Below are 21,103 nucleotides of genomic sequence, written 5' to 3' on the forward strand. Positions count from 1 at the left end.
GCAGTTCCTGCTTCTGACATACATTAAAAATGTGTCTTTTTGGTCTTCATTTATTTGCTCTTTGCCTTCCTCATTTGCAGGTTACCCTCTATTGTTTATGCTTTCTATTGGCTTCACCACGGTTGGATTACCATTTTCTGAAAAGTGTCTATTCAAATAACCTCTTGAAACTTATCACTTAATCATACTGGCTTTTATTTCCCCACTTCCTTTTTGGTTTAAGGGCTGTGTTTACATTCTATGACTCTGTTATGGAATAGTTAAGAATAACAATTTTACATTCCTTAATATTGAGTTTAGAGCCCATGAGAGCAGCTTTCATATTTTTTTAAAATCTCCCTTTCCAACATTTAGCGTCACAGTCCTACATTTTATTCCCACAGGATGTTGAACGTCATTACTTTGTGGTCACTATTATTTAGTGACACAACTACAGTTACTTCCTGAATCCATGCTTGTGTGCAACTTAGAACTACGTTGAGAACAGCCTCTACTCAATTCTAGAACAAGCTTTTCCAAGAAACAACCATTTAAGATGTTGAGAAATTGTTTCTCCAAACTGTATCCTGTTATGTCAATTGCCTAGTCTGTATGTCAATTGCCTAGTCTGATACATTATTCAGTTGCCTCTTTCATCTACCTCAAAAGTGTGATCTAAAGCCCACTGAAATCACTGGTAGTCTTGCTATTGACATCAATAAGCACTGAATCAGGTCCTCAGTAGCTTTTTCCTGATCTGGAGGCTGGTTCAACATTTCTATTCCCCTACTACAATACTTCTATTCATATGACTAGGAATTTGTATCCATACAAAGTCTACTGTATGGTCCTCTCCACTCAGAAATGTTACAACATTAAAGTATCTGAAACACATCAACTCCCATGAGTAAAAATGTCTTGACTATATGCAGACATTCACAATTTTATCAAAACAGCTAAAGGAATTATCAAATTTTACACACAATGCCCTCTCATAATGAAAAAATTCTAAAAACAGAAATATGGTTACTCCACTCCAAACCATCAAAATTGCAAAATTAGTATATCATTTGAATAGTTAATCCAAATACTAAACTAAAATCTGAACAATACTTTCTCTACCTGCATTTCGTTTTAGGAAAAGAAAAGTGCTACCTAACAATAATGTAAGCATATCTGAAATTTAATTATTAAAAAGGGACTTTCAAAATGTTTATTTTAATCATAGCTATTTCAATTAGTGTACAAAGTGTATGTTCAATTTAATTTATACTTCACTTTTCTCAGCCATAATTTATTTTGCCCTCATAAATTCTCAGTCGTGACTTAAACAGAATCACAAGGTACAAAATATCAATGACACCTAAAGTGGTTTAGACAGCCCAAACTCCATATGCAAAAATTAGTGTGGATTTGTAGCAGCCAAGCAAATACAAGATTTGGTCAACGAAATTGAATGATAGCCTGGACCTTCTGGTCTGCTAAAGCCACTGGGCAGATTCTGCCTCTTATATCGGGTGCTTCCCAACCTCTGGCATAAAGAGGGAGCATATCGGGGAAGACTGCGGTCACATCAGGGGCAGGAGAGGATGTGGCAGAGCTGAGGTCCACTACACTCAACCCTCTGCTGGCAGTAAGGAATGTTACATCAGCAGCAACAACATCATCAATTAGAAGAGGACACTCCTCCTACTCTATCTTACTGGGAAGCTCTGAATCATGGTGCTGCAACCCAGCTCCTTACAGCAAGCCCTCAGATACAGTGAAGAATCAGAGTCTTAATATTTAGTCTGTTGAACTGCAACAAATTCAAATGAGCTTTAAGTCAATTATTCAGCACTCCTAAATGAAAGTGTTATCTTCAGGGGTGGGGTGGAAAAAGAGATACAGAATTAAAAATAATAACCATAAAGGATGCTTTTTTGTTCTCTTTTATACCCAATATGAAAACGTTTTCCAAACTCATTAAGGCTGATGCATTTACAGTGCACTAGTGTGCATTCCAAAGAATGTATCCGCTATAAAAAAACTCCACCAAACTGCCCTGGATTGTTGGATTCTGCTTTTCAGGGTAATGCAATGACACTATCATGACACTTCAGTGTTGTCCAAGAGTTACCAGTGTGAGAACGAGCCATTAAATAAAGAGATGGAAATGTGGAAAAAAGACTGGCTCTATATTATCAGCTATTCACTTGCTTTTACTAGTTAAATGTTTGGCTACTATATGCTTTTATAAGGTGCCTATCACCACAAGTTGCTAAAGTTTCATTTAAAAGAGACAAGTTTAGAAGTGCACAAGTATGATTCTCATTTATGCCCATTAAAAGCCTATTAAGATTCTAATACAAAATTATTTGTAACAATATTGTTTTCTCATGATTAAGATGATGTAAGGTTACAAGAAGAGGAAGCTGAGAAAAATCAGAAGACTGGGCAATGGTTTGAGTCTATAGTAAATGGCAAATTGTTTTCAGAGACCTACACAGAATGAGATAGTAGTCACTGTTCAGATCTAACTGAAGGGGCATCTATATAAAATACCCATGAAGCTGGCACTCTAGTTGGCAGTCTCAGCAGTCAAACCAAATAGATCAAAAAATCTTATTTCTGGCTGTGGTCCCTTCTACAACAGGGATTAAGGACATTGGCAGGATAGTGTATCTGTGAGGTGGATAAAGGATTTCAAATTTTCAGTGTAATCAAGTACATATACTATGGTTGGTGTTTGAAGAGGGGGAAGGTTGTAAAAAGACTGGAACAGGTAATTTTTATAATGAATTACTGTACTGTAGAAAGTAACACTAACGAATTTGCAGTAACAGCCATGTGGTAAATGTTTTTAAGAAGAACTACATAAGCGTCATTCTCTTTATGAAAAACGTTTCTTCCTGTCTCTACCATCCATGCCCTTGCACAAGTGAAGCTGAAATGTAGTCTCCTAAACATGAAGTAGTACTTTAATGATGACCTTCCTCCAACCCGCCCAACTCAGTCTCACTTGTTTTGAAACCAGAAGCCTTCTTTGCTATGGTTTCTACAGGTAGATAGGGGATAGCAACGTAGTTATACTCACATCTCAATAAACTACACTGTGTGTGTGTGTGTAAGAGACCCACTCCTGCCCCCATGGAAGTCAACAGAAAAACAAAGTAAATACATAACATTAAAAAATCTCAGTTATAATCATTTTAGGTGTTCTTTCTAACAGCAGGTAGAGCATTTATTCAGGGAGGTAGGATTTTTAAGTTGACAATGTCCTTTTGATAAACTAGGTAAGGAAATGTTTTCTTTTTTAATAACATCTTTAAGCTGAGAATCTTTTTTGAAGTGACTATGCGCTCTCCATAGTGTTGATTGACTGTCTTGTTGTCAAGCAAATCTCTGTTTAAAGACTACCAGAGGGTGAATTCTGCAACTCCATAGAATTTATTCATGTTTGAAAGGTGGATGTGCTTCACAATGAACCACACTCATGGAATGCTTCAAGTAAACCTAGCAATTATACTCCTTTGGGAATATGTTAATTTTTTTTAATCACACAATTCAAAATGTGATTAGAGATTATATTTTACTGCTATATGTAGTACAAGTATGTAGATATATCACTAACATTTTATTTGGCCCAAAACAGAATGTAAAACATCACAACAGAAACCATTAATGGGGAAAGGAAACATGCAATATAAGATTATCTGATTTCAATGCTTTTTTTCCTTAATTATTTAATTTTTCTTTCCCTTCCTTGTCTTCAGATTTGGTTCATGAGTTTTTAGCTAAAACAATGTTGCAGGTGGAATTTTTCAGCTTTCAGGGATTTGGAAAAGATTTACAAAATATATCTTTATAGACAACATTATTGATAGATTTTTGAAGAGAACACACAGGCTTCATTTATACGACAGACGTTGTACTTTCAGGATTTACACGCATCAGTCTTGAAGCATTTCTCAGCTCCTGTAGTTGCTTAGCTGGCTTTCCAACCCCTTCCTCAAACCTTTTCTCCACAACAGGAAGGACAGTTTCATAAAGAAAAGATGCATTCTGCCTGATGAATGCTTTCTTTTCAAGGTCCTGTTCACACCGTAAACTGTAATCGACATGCTGGACAGCCACAAGGATGATCTCCACTAGGCTTTCCAGGAGAACCATGTGCAGCTCTGGGAAATACAGCTTGAGTGCTTCCTCCAAGAAGGCCATAGTCTGCTTGGTAAAAGCCACTACAGTGTAGCTAAGGTTCACCCAGCAGTCATCACCAGTGTATTGGTCAAAACTGCTCATCCCACAGCTCCTCATCTCCTCTCTGAGTTTCCCCAGAGCCTCTGGGGTCATCAGGTTCATCCTTCTCCACATCTCTTCAGAGTTGCGATGCTTGGTGGCCTCAATGATGATATCCTTGTAGCTCTGCAAAGCTCCTTTGATATCCTTCACCAACAAGGCATGAATGATGAAAGTGAGGTCCAGCCCAATCTCGCTGAGCTGCTTGCAGTGCTCCTTCGCTACCTTTAATAATAAAACTAAATTAATATTTATCTGGATATCTTATACCCTAAATGTTTTACAGACTAATTTAGTTAATCACCATGTTACCCTTAAAAGTATCAGCCCTATTTTACAGATATGAAAAATAAGGCACAGATTAAATGTGTCTTAACAAAAAAAGAGACTGATTTTATATATTTATATTAGAAATGCAGATCTTTTCTGCCACAGAACACTACAGACAACTAGAGCAGTAATAGGATCATGTCATAGAACCTGAAAGCTAGGATTTTTAGTATTTTTTTTAAAAAAAATTGTTAATCCATATTCAAATCCAATCCAATAAATTCTTTGAAGAAAGGCATATTCAAATTTTAACAAATAAACCTTATCCCTTTAATTAAGATGTGAAAGAGCTGACAAACTTTGCAATCTCCAGTCAGTCTTTGGGCAAAACATAGGAAAACCAAACTTGGCATTGCTGATATTTACAGGATAAAAGACAAGAAGAAAAAAAACCCCATAACAAAAAAGCCTTTCACACATCATAAAGAAGCAGTACACCTTTCAGACCAAAGCCACAGAGGTAATCAGTAAGTGAACAAGGATTATAAATCAGAAGTTACTGGTTTCTTCCAGGAATGGGGTCAATTCACCAGACCATACTCCCTTCCTTACATACTTACCTTTACACACTCAGCAGCCGTGGACAAGCTCTCTTTACTGTCGAACACTTGCTTGCTAAAGGCATCTACAAACATCCTCATAGCCGAGCGGGCCCACACAATGAAGGCAGAGTAGCAGCCACTGTTGCCAGCAAAGTCTGTCTCAAACTCCCTGGCAGTTTCTAGCAGGCTGGTAAAAAAGACATGGCAAAGCTTGTGGATGTAGAGCAGAGTGGCACCCTCAATGCGCAGTTGACGGATGGCTGTGTGTACCGCAGCTGCCCTGTTCTTCAAGAAAAGCTCACATGCCTTGGTGGACTGGCCCAAGCGAATGAGCTGGGACACAGCCCGGCGAGTGGCCCTAGGACCACCTCGTAATGACCGATCTGGAGATAGCTCAAATACCAGCACATCAGTGAGCTGCCTGACTCGCTCATCTACCTTGGCTCGAAGCTCCCTCACTGGCTGACTCAAGGTCTTGTATCCCAAATACTCATTCAGCTTATCCAACAGGTCCACCGCCCCCTCAAAATCTCTCTGGGCAATGCAGACATCTAGGTCTTCGGGCAGCTCCTGGATCCACTCCAGAGACAAATCTACTGTCTCTTCCTCAGGTGGGGGTTCCTTTTCATCTTCTTGGTCAAAGGGATTGGTGGTCTCAGGAGGTGGGAGAGCAGCCCGTGGCAGGGCCTCCTGCTCCAGCCTCAGCTTCTCACTGAGGGCGCGGTTCCGCTTGGTCTCCTCCAGCACCTCCAGCCACTCCTTCTTGATCTTGGCATTCTCGGCCTGGAAGATGCGGCTCTCGGGAAACATGAGCAGCTTGAACATGTCCTTCATGGGTGGATTGTCCTTGACATTGATCACAGCCAACCCTTCCAGGGGGTAGAGGGCGTCGTAGCGGTAAGCGCCACGCCGGTTGGGCAGCCAGGTGGCCACCAGCAGACAGTCGTTCATGAGGAAGGCGTGCACCCGCTGGATCTGCGCCATGTGGTCGGCGTCGTACTCCACCAGATCCCCGTTGTAGACGAGGTACTTGCCGGGGCTCTCAGGGAGCAGGTCCCGGCAGCCCTCCACCTTCTCCAGCAGGGTGGTGAGCGTGCGCTGCCGCCCCTCCTCGCTGGCGGCGGCCTCCTTGGCCGAGAGGGGAAGGAAGGGGTTGCTGTGGGGGTCGGCGGCGGCGCGGCGGGCGCCCAGGGCGGGGTCGTCGCGGTCGGCCTGCAGCAGCAGGGCCTGGGTGACGGCCTCCATGATGCCCTTCTGCTCGGTGAGGATGTGGCTGAGCTGGTACATCTCGCTCTCCAGGTAGCTGATCTCGCGCGCCGTCTCGATGAACTGGCGGTAGTTCTGGTAGACGTTGCGCTTGAGGCTCTGCGCCGTCTCCTCGCTCAGCGCCTGGATGCGCTGCCGGTGCTCCTGCAGGTCCCGGTCCCCGTCCGACTGCTGCGACAGCTGCTTCACGTACTCGGCCGCCGCGAAGCCCCCCGACTCCAGCTGCCGCCGCAGCCGGCTCCCGCCCACGCCCTCACCCAGCGGCAGCGCCATCGGTAGCGCCGGCAGGGAGGCCGCAAGCCCCGACACACCGAGAGCGGAAGACGGATGACAGCAGATACACCACTGGTGCTACTGCGCCTGCGCTGGGAACGGGCACCTGCGCCAGGATTGCGCACCAGCTACTGCGGCATACTGCGCATGCGCTTAGAGCGACCCGTTTGATTGGCGTAAAATTCCTGCGTCAGACGCTGTAAAGTTGAGTGTGGCACGCTATCGGCGCACGCGCAAGAGGAAAGTGGTAGAATACGCATGCGCTGAGAAGCGGGCAACAGGAGGGTGCCCAGCGGCATTGCGCATGCGCCAGAATCTAAGCGGACGGTTGGGAGCTCGAGTCCTTGCCCAGTGCGCTTTCCGCCCGTGCACCGTCGTGGCAGCGGCCGAGCCAGCGCGGCAGGGCTGCTCAGGGAGCCGCTCCCCGATGGACGGAGACTTCCTGCTGGCGCTGCGCTTACAGGCGCAGTGGGAGGAAGAGGAGGAAGCGGCAGCAGCGGCCTGTAGCGAGTCCCCGGCCGGCTCCTCAGCGCCGCCGCGGCCGCTCTCCGTGGTGGACGAGGCCTGGGAGCTGCTGGACCCGAGCCCCGACGTACGCGGCCTCTTCGTGCAGTTCAACGAGACGCTGTTCTGGGGGAAGCTGGCGGCCGTGGCGGTGACGTGGAGCCCGCGCATGACGCTGTACGGTAACGGCTGGGGGCGGCGGGCTCGGGGCTCTGCGGGAGCTGGATCGAGCGGCCGCGCTGATCCCAGAAACTCGAGGCTCCGGTTAAAGCGCGTCGCCGCTGCCGGGAGGGGGTCTCGGATCGCAACCTCGGGAACTTCTCTGGGGAACTGGTTCAGACTATAACTTAGGCCCTGGCTACACTTGCAGCTGTAGCGCGCTGGGAGTTAAACCGGCCCTCGGAGAGCACAGCAGGGAAAGCACCACCCTGTGTTTACACTGTCAGCTGCAAGCGCAGGCGCAGGGCCATATTAGCAGCTCTTACAGTGGTCACAGAGAGCAGTGCATTGTGGTAGCTATCCCAGCATGCTTTTCAAACGGGATGGGGTGGAGTGTGTACATGGGAGGAGAGACTCTGTTTTGGGAGGCAGAGAGTGTGTCAGCATGCTGCCTTGTAAGTTCAGACAGTGGCAAGGGGAAACCCTGACATCACCCCCCCTGCCTCTCTCTCATATGCACGCATGCTGCCAAGCCAGGTGGCAGCAGCAGCATTCCACAATAATGTTCGCTTTGTGTCTTGGTGCAGATAAGCATACTGGCTGTCAGAAATGGAGCTTTGAAAGGGGATATGTGCATGTCTGCAGCCCAGTTCAAAACAATGACCAGAGTGGCCACTTGACTTCAGGGGATTATGGGACGTTTATGGAGGCCAATCACAGTGCAGTAATGCAACGTGTCATCCACATTGACACCTGGGTGTTTCAGCCAGGACACAGCAAGCTCTGTGCTTCTTGAGGAGGAGGATTACTGGGGCACTCCAGCCGTGGGGTCCAGGTGCTCGAAGTGCCTTGCCAGTGTGGACATCTCAGGAGTTAGGGTGCCCCAGGGCTGATTTAATGCGCTCTAACTTGCAAGTGTAGCCAAGCTCTCAGATACTGACCTGCTCCTGGAGGGGGCGATGTGGGGAGAAACCCACCACGCATCTGCAAAGGCGGGGGGCGCCTCGTGGGTCTACAGGCAGGTCACTGAGCCAATAGAGAGAGAACCACCAGAGGATATGCCTTGGCCTTTCAGACAGACTTCTGTCAGCAGCACCCCACGAGGCCGTGTATAACAGTGAGGTGCGAGGTCAGGTGCTGGTGTCTCTCTAGCTCACTTGGAATAGTTAATTCCTATTACCGCTGCTCAGGATGTGACCTGTTCAGTGACATCATGTGTGTCACAGTCTACTGACTGGACGCTTACAAACTGAAAATCTCTCCTTGGCTTGACACATCAGAAATGTGTTTCCCACTAGAGTAGGTAAACCTGGCAGGGAATTATAACAGGCTGTACACTAAGTACTGTTAGTCCGTGTGTGGTAAACTCAAGATGTGTATGACTGCATATTACACTTACTGTAAAATGTAGCTCTTCTATTTTGTTTTCACCAAGTGTTTGTTTTGAAAGATTTCAGAAAAAGGAAACTCGAGTGAAAGCAGTAGCAATATATTCAGATGTTTTAGGACTATTTTAGAAGACGATTTTTTTTTTGTTTTGTTTTGTTTTTTTTTGCAATTTCCTAGTTTGTACTGTAAAATTATTGATTAAACTCTGGATAATTCTAGTTTTTTGGACATCAGCAATGTTGTGCTCTTTGAAAAGTTGTTAAGTTCTTGGTTTACTAGGCAATGTTAAGAGGACCAGTATTTGTGTATTTAATTCTCAGTTCTGCTCCACCAGCTACAAAAACAAATAGAAGTCTACCTTTTGCTTATTTTCCTTTTTTAGATGTGCTGGAGTGTGCAGCTATGAAGGAAGAGGTGGGATGTGTTCCATCCGCCTTAGTGAGCCACTCTTAAAGCTAAGACCAAGAAAGGATCTTGTAGAGGTATTTTAAGACATTTCATCTATGTGTAAACTTACTGTAAGTCTCCTGAAGTGAATCCTGTCTTAAATTTTGTACTGGAATTCGTAATGCACAATGTCATCTAGATTATAAAATAGTCTTTGCTTTGATAAGAAACTTGTATTAATTGCTTACTGGTGGTTGTCTAAGTATGCAAAATTATGGTAATCTCAGTCATAATTTTTCTGAACTGACACCCTTATGGGTAAGGCCCAAAGTCATCCACCCATTTCCCAAAAATAGGAAAAATGTTTTTGAGGGATTTAAAATATCCCCTTCTTTAATGTTAAAAATATAAAGTTGGCTTCAGAATGCAAAATAAAATTATTTCAATTCAGTCTCCTGGCTGAGCAGCCCAGTAACACAAAAACTAGGATGAAGGATTTGATCATACATGTCAAGTATCAGAGGGGTAGCCGTGTTAGTCTGGATCTGTAAAAAGCAACAAAGAGTCCTGTGGCACGTTATAGACTAACAGATGTATTGGAGCATAAGCTTTTGTGGGTGACTACTCATGTGCCTGACGAAATGGGTATTCACCCACAAAAGCTTATGCTCCAGTACATCTGTTAATTTATAAGGTGCCACAGGACTCTTCGCTGATCACACATGTAAGCTTCATGCTGTTCCTCAGTTCTTTGCCAGTTCTGTTGTTGTGAGCTGGTTGGAAATTAAAGTTGTACAAGATTTGTATTCTGAAGTGCTCAGAATCTGCATCTCACTGCTGGCTCACAAGCATCACTTTTTTTCTCCTGGGGAAATAATATTTTTTTTAAAAGTCTAATTCAGGGGAGATCAGATTTTGAAAATGTTATTATTCATCATAGTAATGTCCCTTTGAATGCCCATTAGGACAAATGGAGACAATGTGTGGATTTTGCAGTTTGGAGAAAGGATGATTTTTAGTTGTTGTTGTATTCTTATGACCCGTACAAATTTTATTTCCATGCATTTGCAATCTGAATATCAAGATGCATAGAAAGTAGTAAAGCCAAAATGAGCTATTAGCTATATTTTAAAATAATATAGCATATATTTTTCAGAAAACGTCTAGCAGTTAAATTATTTTTGTTTCAGACACTCTTACATGAAATGATTCATGCCCTGTTATTTGTCACTAACAATGACAAAGACCGTGAATCCCATGGGCCAGAGTTTCGCAAACACATGCGTCGTATCAATCGCCTGACTGGAGCCAATGTTACAGTAAGTTGTTTTTACTCAAAAAAAATACAATCTAGAAAATTTAAACTGTTTTCTATTCAGGTACTATGTAACTGGATATTTCAAATACAGTATGATAAATATGTTGGCATTTACTGTTAGCCAGTCCATAGCAGGTATGAACAGCTTTGGGTAGAGAGAGCTTTGTACCAGCTGCACTAGTTATGGGGGGTGGGGAACAAGCAGGTTGAGGAGAGTGCAGTAAAACCTGTTTGGGAATATGTAACTCTTTTTATTTTTATATAATATAATTTTTTTTAAAAAATACCATATCTCTGGAGCCATTTTGGTTGAATATTTGTTTTTAAATTTTTTTTGGTGTTATAAACTCTTAAAGGAAAAAGACTTCAACTTCAGGATACAATTTGGAAACTAAAAATCCAGTTTGCTTTTAAGATTTAATAAAAGACTGTTGGGTTAATCGAAAATTTTTTATTTTAAAGCTCACATCTATGTTGTTACTAGTGGCTTTGATAAATATGTTAAGTTTTGAATAAAACTCCAATTTATATTTTATTATGGTGTTTCTTTCTCCATATTTTTTCTCTTTAGAAAATGAAAACCGAAGCATCAGTTTCTTTTGTTCGTAGTCAGAACTTGGTATTTTATTTCGTGGTTTTCACATATTCTTACTGCAGTGCACTGATTGGGAACAAACAGCAGTTGCAGATAGGGCTTTTTAATGAATTCAAACAAAATGTCCAGCAAAAATTTCTATTGGTCTTAAGTTTTCTAAAAGCCTTGTTTTTACAGTATCTAAATTTTGGGCCAAATTTGACCCAACAATTTTCCTTTAGCTGAATAATAATAATAGATAATATTAAAATTCAAGAAGATTCTGTACTCCGGTTACTAACTTAAAGATGCAAGGAGGGGGGTTGATTTATTCCTTAGTTTAGGTGCAGAATAAAGCTTCATGAAAGGGAAACAAGTATTGATCCATCATTGCTTAATATCTTAGTGCACAGAGTGCTAGTTAATATTTAATGGTTATTAGTATGCAAGACTGTGCTGTCCATATATCAGGCTTTTTTATTTTTGGAGGGAGGGAAAAATTATATTTACTTGAAAGTGGTTTCTATGCATACAGTAGGCTCTCTGCTAGTAGATAAATCATGTACTGTTTTCCTCCTGCTTTCTGAGGATTTTCCCCATGAGTATCAGTAGTAAGTAGTTAAAGAATGCTAGCACATCTCAAACATGTAGAGTTGAATGATTAATATGAAATGGAAATGACTGTTGTATTTTTGTTTTACGCTTAGATTTATCACAATTTTCATGATGAGGTGGATTTATATCACCAACACTGGTGGCGATGTAATGGCCCATGTCAGAGTAGAAAACCTTATTATGGATATGTGAAACGTGCAATGAATAGGGCACCTTCTGCTCGAGACTTCTGGTGGTCTGACCACCAACAGACCTGTGGAGGCACATTCTCAAAAGTAAAGGAGCCAGAGAACTATTCTAAAAAAGGCAAGGAGAAAACCCAGCTAGCCAAGCTTTCAAACTCTGAGTCATCTGATACTAAAGGTATGTGACTCTGTTTTCACTTTTCTTCCCTTCAGACCCACTCCTGCCCTATACAGTACTCCAACAAATGCAAGTAGATCGAATACTGGGAAAATTTAGTATTAAGATTTTCTGTAATGTTGGATTTGGTTCACGTTTTTTTAAGGCAGGTGTTGCATTAAAGTTATAGCATAGCTAAAGGTCTGTGCAGCGCTATGTGGTCATCAATATTTTTGCTCTAAAAATATGAAGAACCAAATAAATAACTCAGATTTCTGGATTTACCTGTGATCTATCTTACTGTTAGCAAATCATAATTAAAATCACAGCACCTGGCCATTCAGAGGCTTATGAAAATGTCGTTCCATCTGTATTAACTTTCATCCCAGAATTTTAAGCAGAAAACTTGTTATGCAGCCATGGCCCTGTGTATTTCAGGGAAACAGAACTTGCAGCAGAATCTTCACACTGCACAGCAAAATCAAAGACTTAGGTTCTACAATACTATTAGAAGTTTCTTGTCCTTATCATTGTGAGGAGAGCCTGCTAAGCAATGTTATCTTTCTGAATCTGTAACCCCAGCCAGAAATAATATGAACTAACCACTTTATTTATTGCAGGGGGTTGCTAACTCCTGAAAATGAGTGTAAAATTTCAGTATTCACTATTTCACAGATGATGACTTTAGCAGAAACCTTTAGCTAATATGACTAACCCACAATCCCCACCTCTCTCCCACCTGCCAAGTGGTACAACTGTCCTCTATCCAGCTTCCAAAATCAACATTTTCTCACCAGCCCCACACTTGACAACTATTGATGCATTACTTCATTATCAATATGAAAATATACAATATATTAGACTGAAATATGGTGACATAAAATTGAATATAAAAAACAGGAAGAATACTGCATTTATCATATAAATTTCCTGCTTATATTAATTAAAAAGCTCCTTTTTATTTAAATCAAGCTGCTGCAAAAGTTTGTCAGAATTTGGGGGATCTTACCACAGAACTTAGCTCCAGCCTGCTGTGAAATGACAGGCTGGTATTCAAGTCCTATTTTAACTTCTTAAAAGTCAAACTGCAAGTTGTTTAGTTAACAGACTTGATACTCAGCAAATGTAGTAGATTAGAACAAAGTTACTAATCACTCATCTTTTGCAGGAAGGATACATGGAGGTGATATACGAAGCCTAATTCCTTTTAGTGGAAAAGGATATCAGCTTGGAGGAACAGGCCTTTGGTCCTCCGAGAGACACACAAGTTCTAACAACAGTATTAAGGGCAGAGAAATACCCAGTCCACAAAGTTATTCAGCAGCTGGAACTGCAAGAACAGTTCCTAAAAATGAACTAAAATTTGAATCAAACATATTTAGTACCAGCATTTCCCATCCAGTTTTTACTGATAGCGCCAAACATAAGAACAGCTTTGCTTTGAACCATGAGTTTCCTAAAATATCTGTCGCTAATACAAAAGCTTACAGGAATGTTGATGGGTCGCCTGTTAAAATTCCTCCAGTTAATGGAGGAAATCTGAACCAAAGTCCTACAAACGCTAAGTCGGTTTTTCCATCTTTTAATGAGACACCAAAACAAACTTCCTTTGGACAAGCTGAGACAACTCTAAGATCCTGGGTTTCATCCCAGGGAAATAGCAGCTTTGAAAATGGTGGTATACCACAGAAACGGCCGAAAATGGAAGACAAATCTGCCTTTGTAAACTACTTTATAAAGAGAGAGAGTACTGATGGCACTTTTAGAACTAGCACTCCTCTAAAAAACAATGCTGAACCAACAGTGCCCTCTGAAAGTTGTAGTTCTGCTGTTAGTCAGGATAAAAAGGTTAGTTGTCCTGTTTGCCATACTGAGGTTTTGGAAACGAAAATAAATGAACATCTAGACTCTTGTCTGACATAAGCTTTGAAATGCAATCTCACAATTAAGTGCTAAGAATTGTTTGAAATCTTCAAATTACATTGCTCAGGGTTTATCGAATTATGATTGTTGTCATGTGCCTGTACACTGGCCTGTAGTGTCCAAGCTGGAAACTTTCCTATATGTGTAAAGTGGAGTCTGAATTTCAGTATGAAGGAAGGGCAATTTTTGGAGTTGCATGTTAGGATCTGATTTATATACTCTCATGGTGCTTGTATCCCAAAGAGCCTAAGGCTATATGTGCACTACCAAGCCTACATCAGCAAATATATATGCCAGCACAGGTGAGAAAAGGAGGAATTCTGTTGGTGTGGGAACAGCGCCTCCCTGAATGATTTTAGCTATGCCAACAGAAGCCCTCTTCTGTCCGTATAGCTGTGGTCTATGTGGGTGGTGTAGTTGGAATAAGTGTGTTGCTATGAGATATGGTTTTTCTACACCCGGACCAACATAGCTATATCGGTATAAATTTTGAAGTATAGACGAGGCCAAATACACTCCTGATTTTAGTAAATGCAGTTGTGGTTGGGTTACATTACATTTTTACTGCAGAACCTAAGTATGTCTCCTTCCATGGTAATACTTACTAGATTCTGAAATCTTAGATGAGTTCTAAAAGGAACTTAACATTTTTAACCATGTTTTGTCTTCTCCTTGGTCCCCAAAATGTTCTTTAACTTATCCCTGGCCACCTTTAAATATAACTTCTAAACTGTCCCCTTCCACATACACAGATACCAACTTATCAGTTTACCACAATGAAAATGTGTTAAGTAGTGGCCATTTTTTATTATTATAACACCAAATATTGTGTTTAGGCCACAGCTACTGACTCTCCAGAGATCAGTTTCACCCAAAACTTTTTAAAGGGCAGGTAGAAATGAGGGTGGAATTAGATTCAAATTATGGCTATGTTCACATTGGCAGCGAGGGGTGTGATTCCCCTGCTCATGTACACATACTCACTCTAGCTCTCTTCAATACATACCCCCTAGTTTCAGGTGGGTAGGTACTCAGCTCAGCCATATCTCTGCTGCTGCTACCTGTGTTACTGCAGCTACATTGCTTTTTATATTTGCACTAGCTGGATGAGTGCAAGTATGTGTACACAATCGGGAATTGCACCTCTCGCTGGCAGCGTAGACATAGTTTAAGTCTTCAGCAAAAATGGGGAGCAGCTTAGAAGTTAAAAAATAAAATAAAATACAAGTCTTAGTAGAATCTTGAGTAAGTAAAAGCATGGGTAGAAAATTAGTGATATGGGAGGGATTCTAGATACTTAATACTGCTTGGTGCATTTGATGAAGCATTAGGCTGTAGACTTAAGGACCTATTAGAGATACATATTGGGTTTTGAAGCATTGGTTGTTAAGAGGGACAAGAATAGGAGCTGAGGAATTTAAACATCCTTATAGCATTAAAGCATAAGATCATTAATTTTTGTTTGGCCACTTTGGCTTGTTTTTAATGTGCATGGTTGGCATGCAAGCAGTAACAGCTAGTTCATGGTCCAACAATCTCCACTTTTTTTTCCTTCTCTCCCTCGCACTGGCTTTGCTGCATATATTGACACTTCAGTGGCTTTAACTTCAAGAATGTGTAGAATGCGTTTCTATATATTTGAACTCTAAAGGCTAAAACCACCGATAGTAAAAATAGGGGTGAGCACAAGTAGCAAAACTGGAAGACATTGTCATATCACTAGTCCTGTTGCAGAATTCTAACTGAAGGCCTGAATTTAAATGAAGATTTCCAATTGAATTCACATTCCAGAAAGGCATCAGATTGCAAATCAGTGCCAGAGCTTTGCTTTGCTTTCTTACCAGCCTAATGAATAGTTCCGTCAGTATATGCTAACAGCATTCTATTACATGTTATGAATACCAAGTAAGATGTATAAAGCCTACTGAAATGTCTACAGTTCTATTGGTGCACTAAAGGTATTTAACTGACTGGTTTGTAGGTGACTTGAGCAATACTTCCACAGTTTAAACTAGCCTTCCAGACAAACATATTGTACACTAGGTTGATTTTTGTACTGCTGGTAGGTATATAGGATGGCTATGATGCAGACAAAAGTGTAAGTACAGGTTGTCTTGTCATAAATGTAATGTGGCTTACAGTTGACTTCCTCTGAAATGAGGAATAAACAGATCAGACAGTTATGGAATTTGACCACTGCTAACTAATATCTGGTTTCAAAGTATAGGAAAAAAATCCCTAAGAATGCATAGAATGTACATGAGTTTTTTTTTGTAGAAACTGCTTTTTAAAATATTGATATTACTGAAATGTTTTAATAACCTTAACAAAAATGTTATGCATATTCTGAATAAATCATGATGCTGAACCTTAGGTTGTTAAATCTGGTTTTCACATGGCTCTCAATGACTATCTTTTGTGCTCTTTAGACGCATTTGTACAACAGTAGTCACTTTTAACAGTTCACTCCAACATCGGCACAACCTTCCCTTTTTAACTACCCCACAAACCCAAACCTTGCTGTGGAATGATATTTACTCCTGGGGGGGAATTCTGTGCCATTGCACATGTATGCAGAGTTCACGTCCCCTGCAGCTTTCTTCACTTCCCTCCAGAAAAATGGGAAGGGAAGCCATAAGAGCGCTCATGCACCCCTCCATGGGTGCATCAGTTTGGGCTTCTGGAGTAGCCAGGGGAGATGTAAATCACTGCCAGAGAAGTGGTGGTAGAGAAGGAGGAGTGGGACTATGCAAGCAAGTGACTCTGTCACTCGCTATCACAATGGTCCTGGTGTGGAGGGGCCAGGCTTCAAGGTGTTTCTGAGAATGTAAGTGTGGGCTGGCCTTGTCCCCCTCAAGCAGAGCAGAATGTTAATACTGCCTACTTAGTGAATTGTTCCCATTGTTAGTGAATTCCCCCAGGAGTATAAAATTGGTGTAAATGTTTTAAGGCTCCCTTACAGTGCCAGAGTGGTGCAAATGGCCAATGTGAAACTGACAAAGCCGGGCAGCTAGAGCCCAGCTCCCTCCCTGGAGAGCTGAGTGGCTGGACCCCATTCCTGGTTGGGAATGGGGAGCCAAGAAGTCCAAGGCAGCCCACCAGGAGCCTGGGGGGTATCCAAGCTCCTGGCAGGAAGCTGCCAGCAGAGCTTTCAACGCTGCTTCTCTTAGGTTGGTGGAAGCACTCCTGCTGAGGATGTGCACCACTGACCTAAGGAAGGTATTGTGGACATGAGCCACTGCAGTAATTACTGTGGTGGCTTTAAGTTGATGTAACAGGTCAACTTCTCTTTGTAGTGTAAACAATCTGAGTGATGAGAACTGGTCTAAATTTTTGGACTGAAATCTTCCTATTAAATGTTCTCCATGAACTGTTTACTACTGACCTTTCTGGAGATGGTCAGTAAGCAATATTAATTGTGAGTTTGATTCTGCAGCTCTCACTTGGTCTTCAGTTGTCTGATTTAATACTGAGCATATGGCTGCACATATTTGTTGACTTATAACTAGAAATAAAGGGTCAAACCTAGATATGTTACTATTAGACAAAAGGATTTTGTCTCCAGTGCTCCCCGCTCCCATTCTCTAGCCATCTCAGCAGTTCACCTGAATCCCTGCCTGAGTCATTTCTTCTTCCAAAACGATGTCAGTCATCTGCTGCAGGCACCATGAATTCTTGAACATGGCCCAGATTCCTCTGATGCTGCAATAAATTATAGGCAGCCCTTAATCCTAGCTGCTTTTCTGTCATTTTCTCATTGCACTGGCTTCCCATTTGTTTTGGGTGCAATTCCAAGTTTTATATTTGATCTACAGTGCAAAGCATTACATGGTTTCAGAGTTGGTCTCTTTTTCCCTGTGCACCATCAGAGGACAGCAGAGATCATCTGGAGGCACTTTTGCTGATAGCTTAACTTTATTGACCTTTGAGTGGTACAGCCATCTTCTTGGTCAAGCACATGCTTGATTTTGAACTCATCAATACATTATGATTGGTAGGGAGTACAGGGAAAGGGGCTGTTATTCCAAAAGATGTCAGCTACTGGGTCCCAGTGGGTCATCTTCAGCTGGGGAAGTGCATGAGTGTAGCATGCTCTGACTAGGCTCCTTTCCCCACCCTTTTCTGTTTCATGTGTAGGGATTGGCATTGGACAGGAGTCAGGACTCTTTCATACCAAGGGAATCCTCAGCCAGGAATTGCTATGTGCTTTCTGGCTTATTTCCGGTGCCAGAGTGGTACAGTGGGGCTAGATTACAGCTCAGGATCTAGTTTACATATTATGCCTTTTTTCTGTATTGTAGCTTAAATCAATTACCAGGATAACTTAAACTGGTGTGATTATATTTATTTTGACAAATAAAACATGCAGAATTTTAAAATACTTTGTACAGAATTTTTTTAAATTTTTTTTGGTACAGAATTCCTCTAGGAGTGTAGAGTTGGTTAAAAAGCACTGACTCCCCTGGTATCCATCTTTTATTTAACATAGGTGTATCTCCATATATTTATAATTCTATCTCAGAGCTGGAAGGGACCCTGAACGCTCATCGAGTCCAGCCCCCTGCCTTCACTAGCAGGACCAAATACTGATTTTGCCCTAGATCACTAAGTGGCCCTTTCAAGGATTGTACTCACAACCCTGGGTTTGGCAGGCCAATGTTTAAACCACTGAGCTAGGATGTTTTGGATGCTTTGCCATTAATAGTAAGTTTAAAATGATTACACAACTACTGATCTTAGGACTTGATGTGACCTGTTCTTTATCATCAGTTTTGTTTAGATGAACATACATGTATTTTAGTTGTACAAATGCCTCCACAAAACTTAATATATAGTGAAAGAAAGCAAGTATCCTAGTCGGTTTAAAAAAAAAATTTAATAGTAGTTTCAAATATGCATCTATACACTTCAAGTCCTGTCCTAACAATTACACAATCTTCCCCCTCACAATTTTTTCTCACCTAATGCAGCATGAAAGACCTACAGAAACAGGAGAAAGTGAAACTGCATTTGACATTTCTTTTTGGATAGTGTCAAAGTCAACAAATTGAACACTTTTTTTTTCTAAACTGTTAAGTAATTTTAGGTATTACCTATACAGTTGTCAGCAACAAATTTAACAAATGTTATTTTAAGTACTACTGATGTCCACTTTACGGAATCAAAAACTACCACATCAGTTATTTGGGGGATGTTTATAGGATAGTAAGTTTTTCTAAATTCTATCTTTTGACAGTGTGAAAGCATTGTGAGAAATCTTTTGGGTTGGCCTGTCACACCTTTAAAAAAAAAAAAATCAAATCAAAACTGGATTGCCTAAAGAATTTGGCAACCAGGGACAGCATTTTGAAAAAAAAAAAAAATCTGGCTTTCTGCCCATGCAAATCTGTATGATTAAATATAATGGTAGCCAGGCATTTCTTGTGCAATAGTTATATAAGAGTTTCAAAGCTCTTTAAGCAGCAGACTCTAGTTATTTTATACTGGAAGGTATTAGCATGTTTCTAAGCTTCCATTTTAGTGTGTTACCATAGGTGCTTCTTGTATAAAGGTAAGTTTTGCACTTCTATCAGTGATTCAACTTTATATATGGTGACATGGGTTTTCAGTAACCTCTCACTATATTAGATTGGGTTGCCCCAGGGAGCCAGGGGCTGGAATTACTTTAAGGGGACTGTGTTTGACTTCTGTTCAGTACCAGACTTAACCAGTGTGGTACTGCAGAAGCTCTTTTGTTACTGGTTTGGTTAATTTAAGTACAGACTAGACCATTTTTTGGGGACTGCCTACCCTATTTCTTGCAGTCTGCCCTGAGTGTGGCATTATCAGTATGGTCTATCCCAGACACCTGGTCACACCTCCCAAAGTTACAGTATTTTGAATACAAAATGAAATTTGGCAAATTACACCATCAGTTAAAATAAATCCTTTTAAATAAATTGAGCGCCTTGTATCAGACACCTTTTTGTCCCAAATTTTCAGCTCTGGTGTGGTCTGTGCATGCTGGCGGAGAGGTGTATTTAATTGATATGAGACATTTATGAATGGAAGATACCAGACATACATGTTGCCTTACCTTGTCAGCTAAAGGTTGCCCTACAAACTTGAGAGGAAAAAGTCTTATTTGATGGTGGGTTACTGGATTATCTTGCTCAGATACCAAGAAGACCTAAACAATTCATAGTATTTCTTTTCCTGCCAGGAAGATAGATGTGGATGTAGTATCACCTGCTTACCCAGTTATGAAAGGGGTTTGTTCCTTTGATAGAAATGCTCCCTGGGCATAAGTACATTTTGATGGACAAGGGTGAATTTCATACCTCAGCTAGTAACTTTTCATAACACTTTCTGAACAGGTGCTTTATAATCCTAATGGGGGGAATAAGTTTGTCTGAAAGACCCTATATCCAGATATTTATATTCATAAACTCCTACAAAACACACTGCAGTTCTACTGTACCACTTGTAAAAGGACAGCAAGAGTTTCGTTTTTCAAATGTATGTAAAGCATTCTTCTCAGATGAGCTGCCCTTTAAAACAATGCTAACAATGCTCTGTGTATTAGGTTGAAATACCTAGATCACCTAAAATGCAAGTTAATCGTGTTGATTCATCCCTAGCTGTGGGAGATAAACTAATCTGAAGCTTAAGACCAGGCTATGCTATGGCCAGGTCTACACTACACACTTACATCAATATAACTGTGGGTCAGGGATGTGAAACATCCACAGCCCAATGATATAGTTGTACTGACCTAACCCCCAGTGTAGACAGCACTGTGTCAATAGAAGAGCTTCTTCCATCAACATAATCCACCTCCACGAGAGGTGGTAGCTAACTACACGGATGGGAGATGCTCCCCTGTCAGCATAGCATCTTCACTAAATTGCTACAGAACAGCAGTTGGGCCACTGCTGCTTTTTAAATGTAGATCTGCCTGTGGCTCTTTACATCCAGTTGGCGTTATGGTTCTTACCTCTGGACTACTGTATTCTAACCCTGCTGGTAAGATATTCTTGGCAGATTCTAACACAGATGGAACCACTTAATTGTATGGTAAGTAGAGTGACAAGGTGGGTGAGGTAATCTCTTTTACTGGACCAACTTCCAATTAATTTCAGTTCCTGGTTTAGAAGATGCCTCACATGTATCTTCTGCACCAAGATTTTGATATCCTGTTTGCAGGAGACCTGAGAAACAGGTGTTTAATTTTTTCCTAGGGCA

General features: G+C 41.3%; 2 protein-coding genes across 3 annotated transcripts; one reads left to right on the top strand and one right to left on the bottom strand.

Annotated features, from left to right (window-relative positions):
- Positions 1 to 2,826: 2,826 nt before the first annotated feature.
- Positions 2,827 to 6,791, bottom strand: EXOC8 (exocyst complex component 8). Of its 2 annotated transcripts, none has more exons than XM_075064146.1 (2): positions 5,144 to 6,791; positions 2,827 to 4,478 (listed from the first exon to the last, which is right to left on the bottom strand). In XM_075064146.1, the coding sequence occupies exons 1-2, from the start codon at positions 6,666 to 6,668 to the stop codon at positions 3,874 to 3,876; spliced, it is 2,130 nt and encodes a 709-aa protein (XP_074920247.1). In that variant the 5' UTR covers positions 6,669 to 6,791; the 3' UTR covers positions 2,827 to 3,873. The 2 variants fall into 2 exon arrangements, with proteins under 2 accessions (XP_074920247.1, XP_032639540.1); XM_032783649.2 differs by having other exon boundaries at positions 2,827 to 4,482; positions 5,148 to 6,765.
- Positions 6,792 to 6,887: 96 nt separating this feature from the next.
- Positions 6,888 to 16,247, top strand: SPRTN (SprT-like N-terminal domain). The gene is made up of 5 exons (XM_032783650.2): positions 6,888 to 7,349; positions 9,103 to 9,202; positions 10,298 to 10,426; positions 11,707 to 11,977; positions 13,125 to 16,247. The coding sequence occupies exons 1-5, from the start codon at positions 6,973 to 6,975 to the stop codon at positions 13,877 to 13,879; spliced, it is 1,632 nt and encodes a 543-aa protein (XP_032639541.1). The 5' UTR covers positions 6,888 to 6,972; the 3' UTR covers positions 13,880 to 16,247.
- The last annotated feature ends 4,856 nt before the right edge of the window (positions 16,248 to 21,103 follow it).

The sequence above is a fragment of the Chelonoidis abingdonii genome, chromosome 3, assembly GCF_003597395.2.
Source record: "Chelonoidis abingdonii isolate Lonesome George chromosome 3, CheloAbing_2.0, whole genome shotgun sequence".
Classification (NCBI taxonomy): Eukaryota; Metazoa; Chordata; order Testudines; family Testudinidae; genus Chelonoidis; species Chelonoidis abingdonii.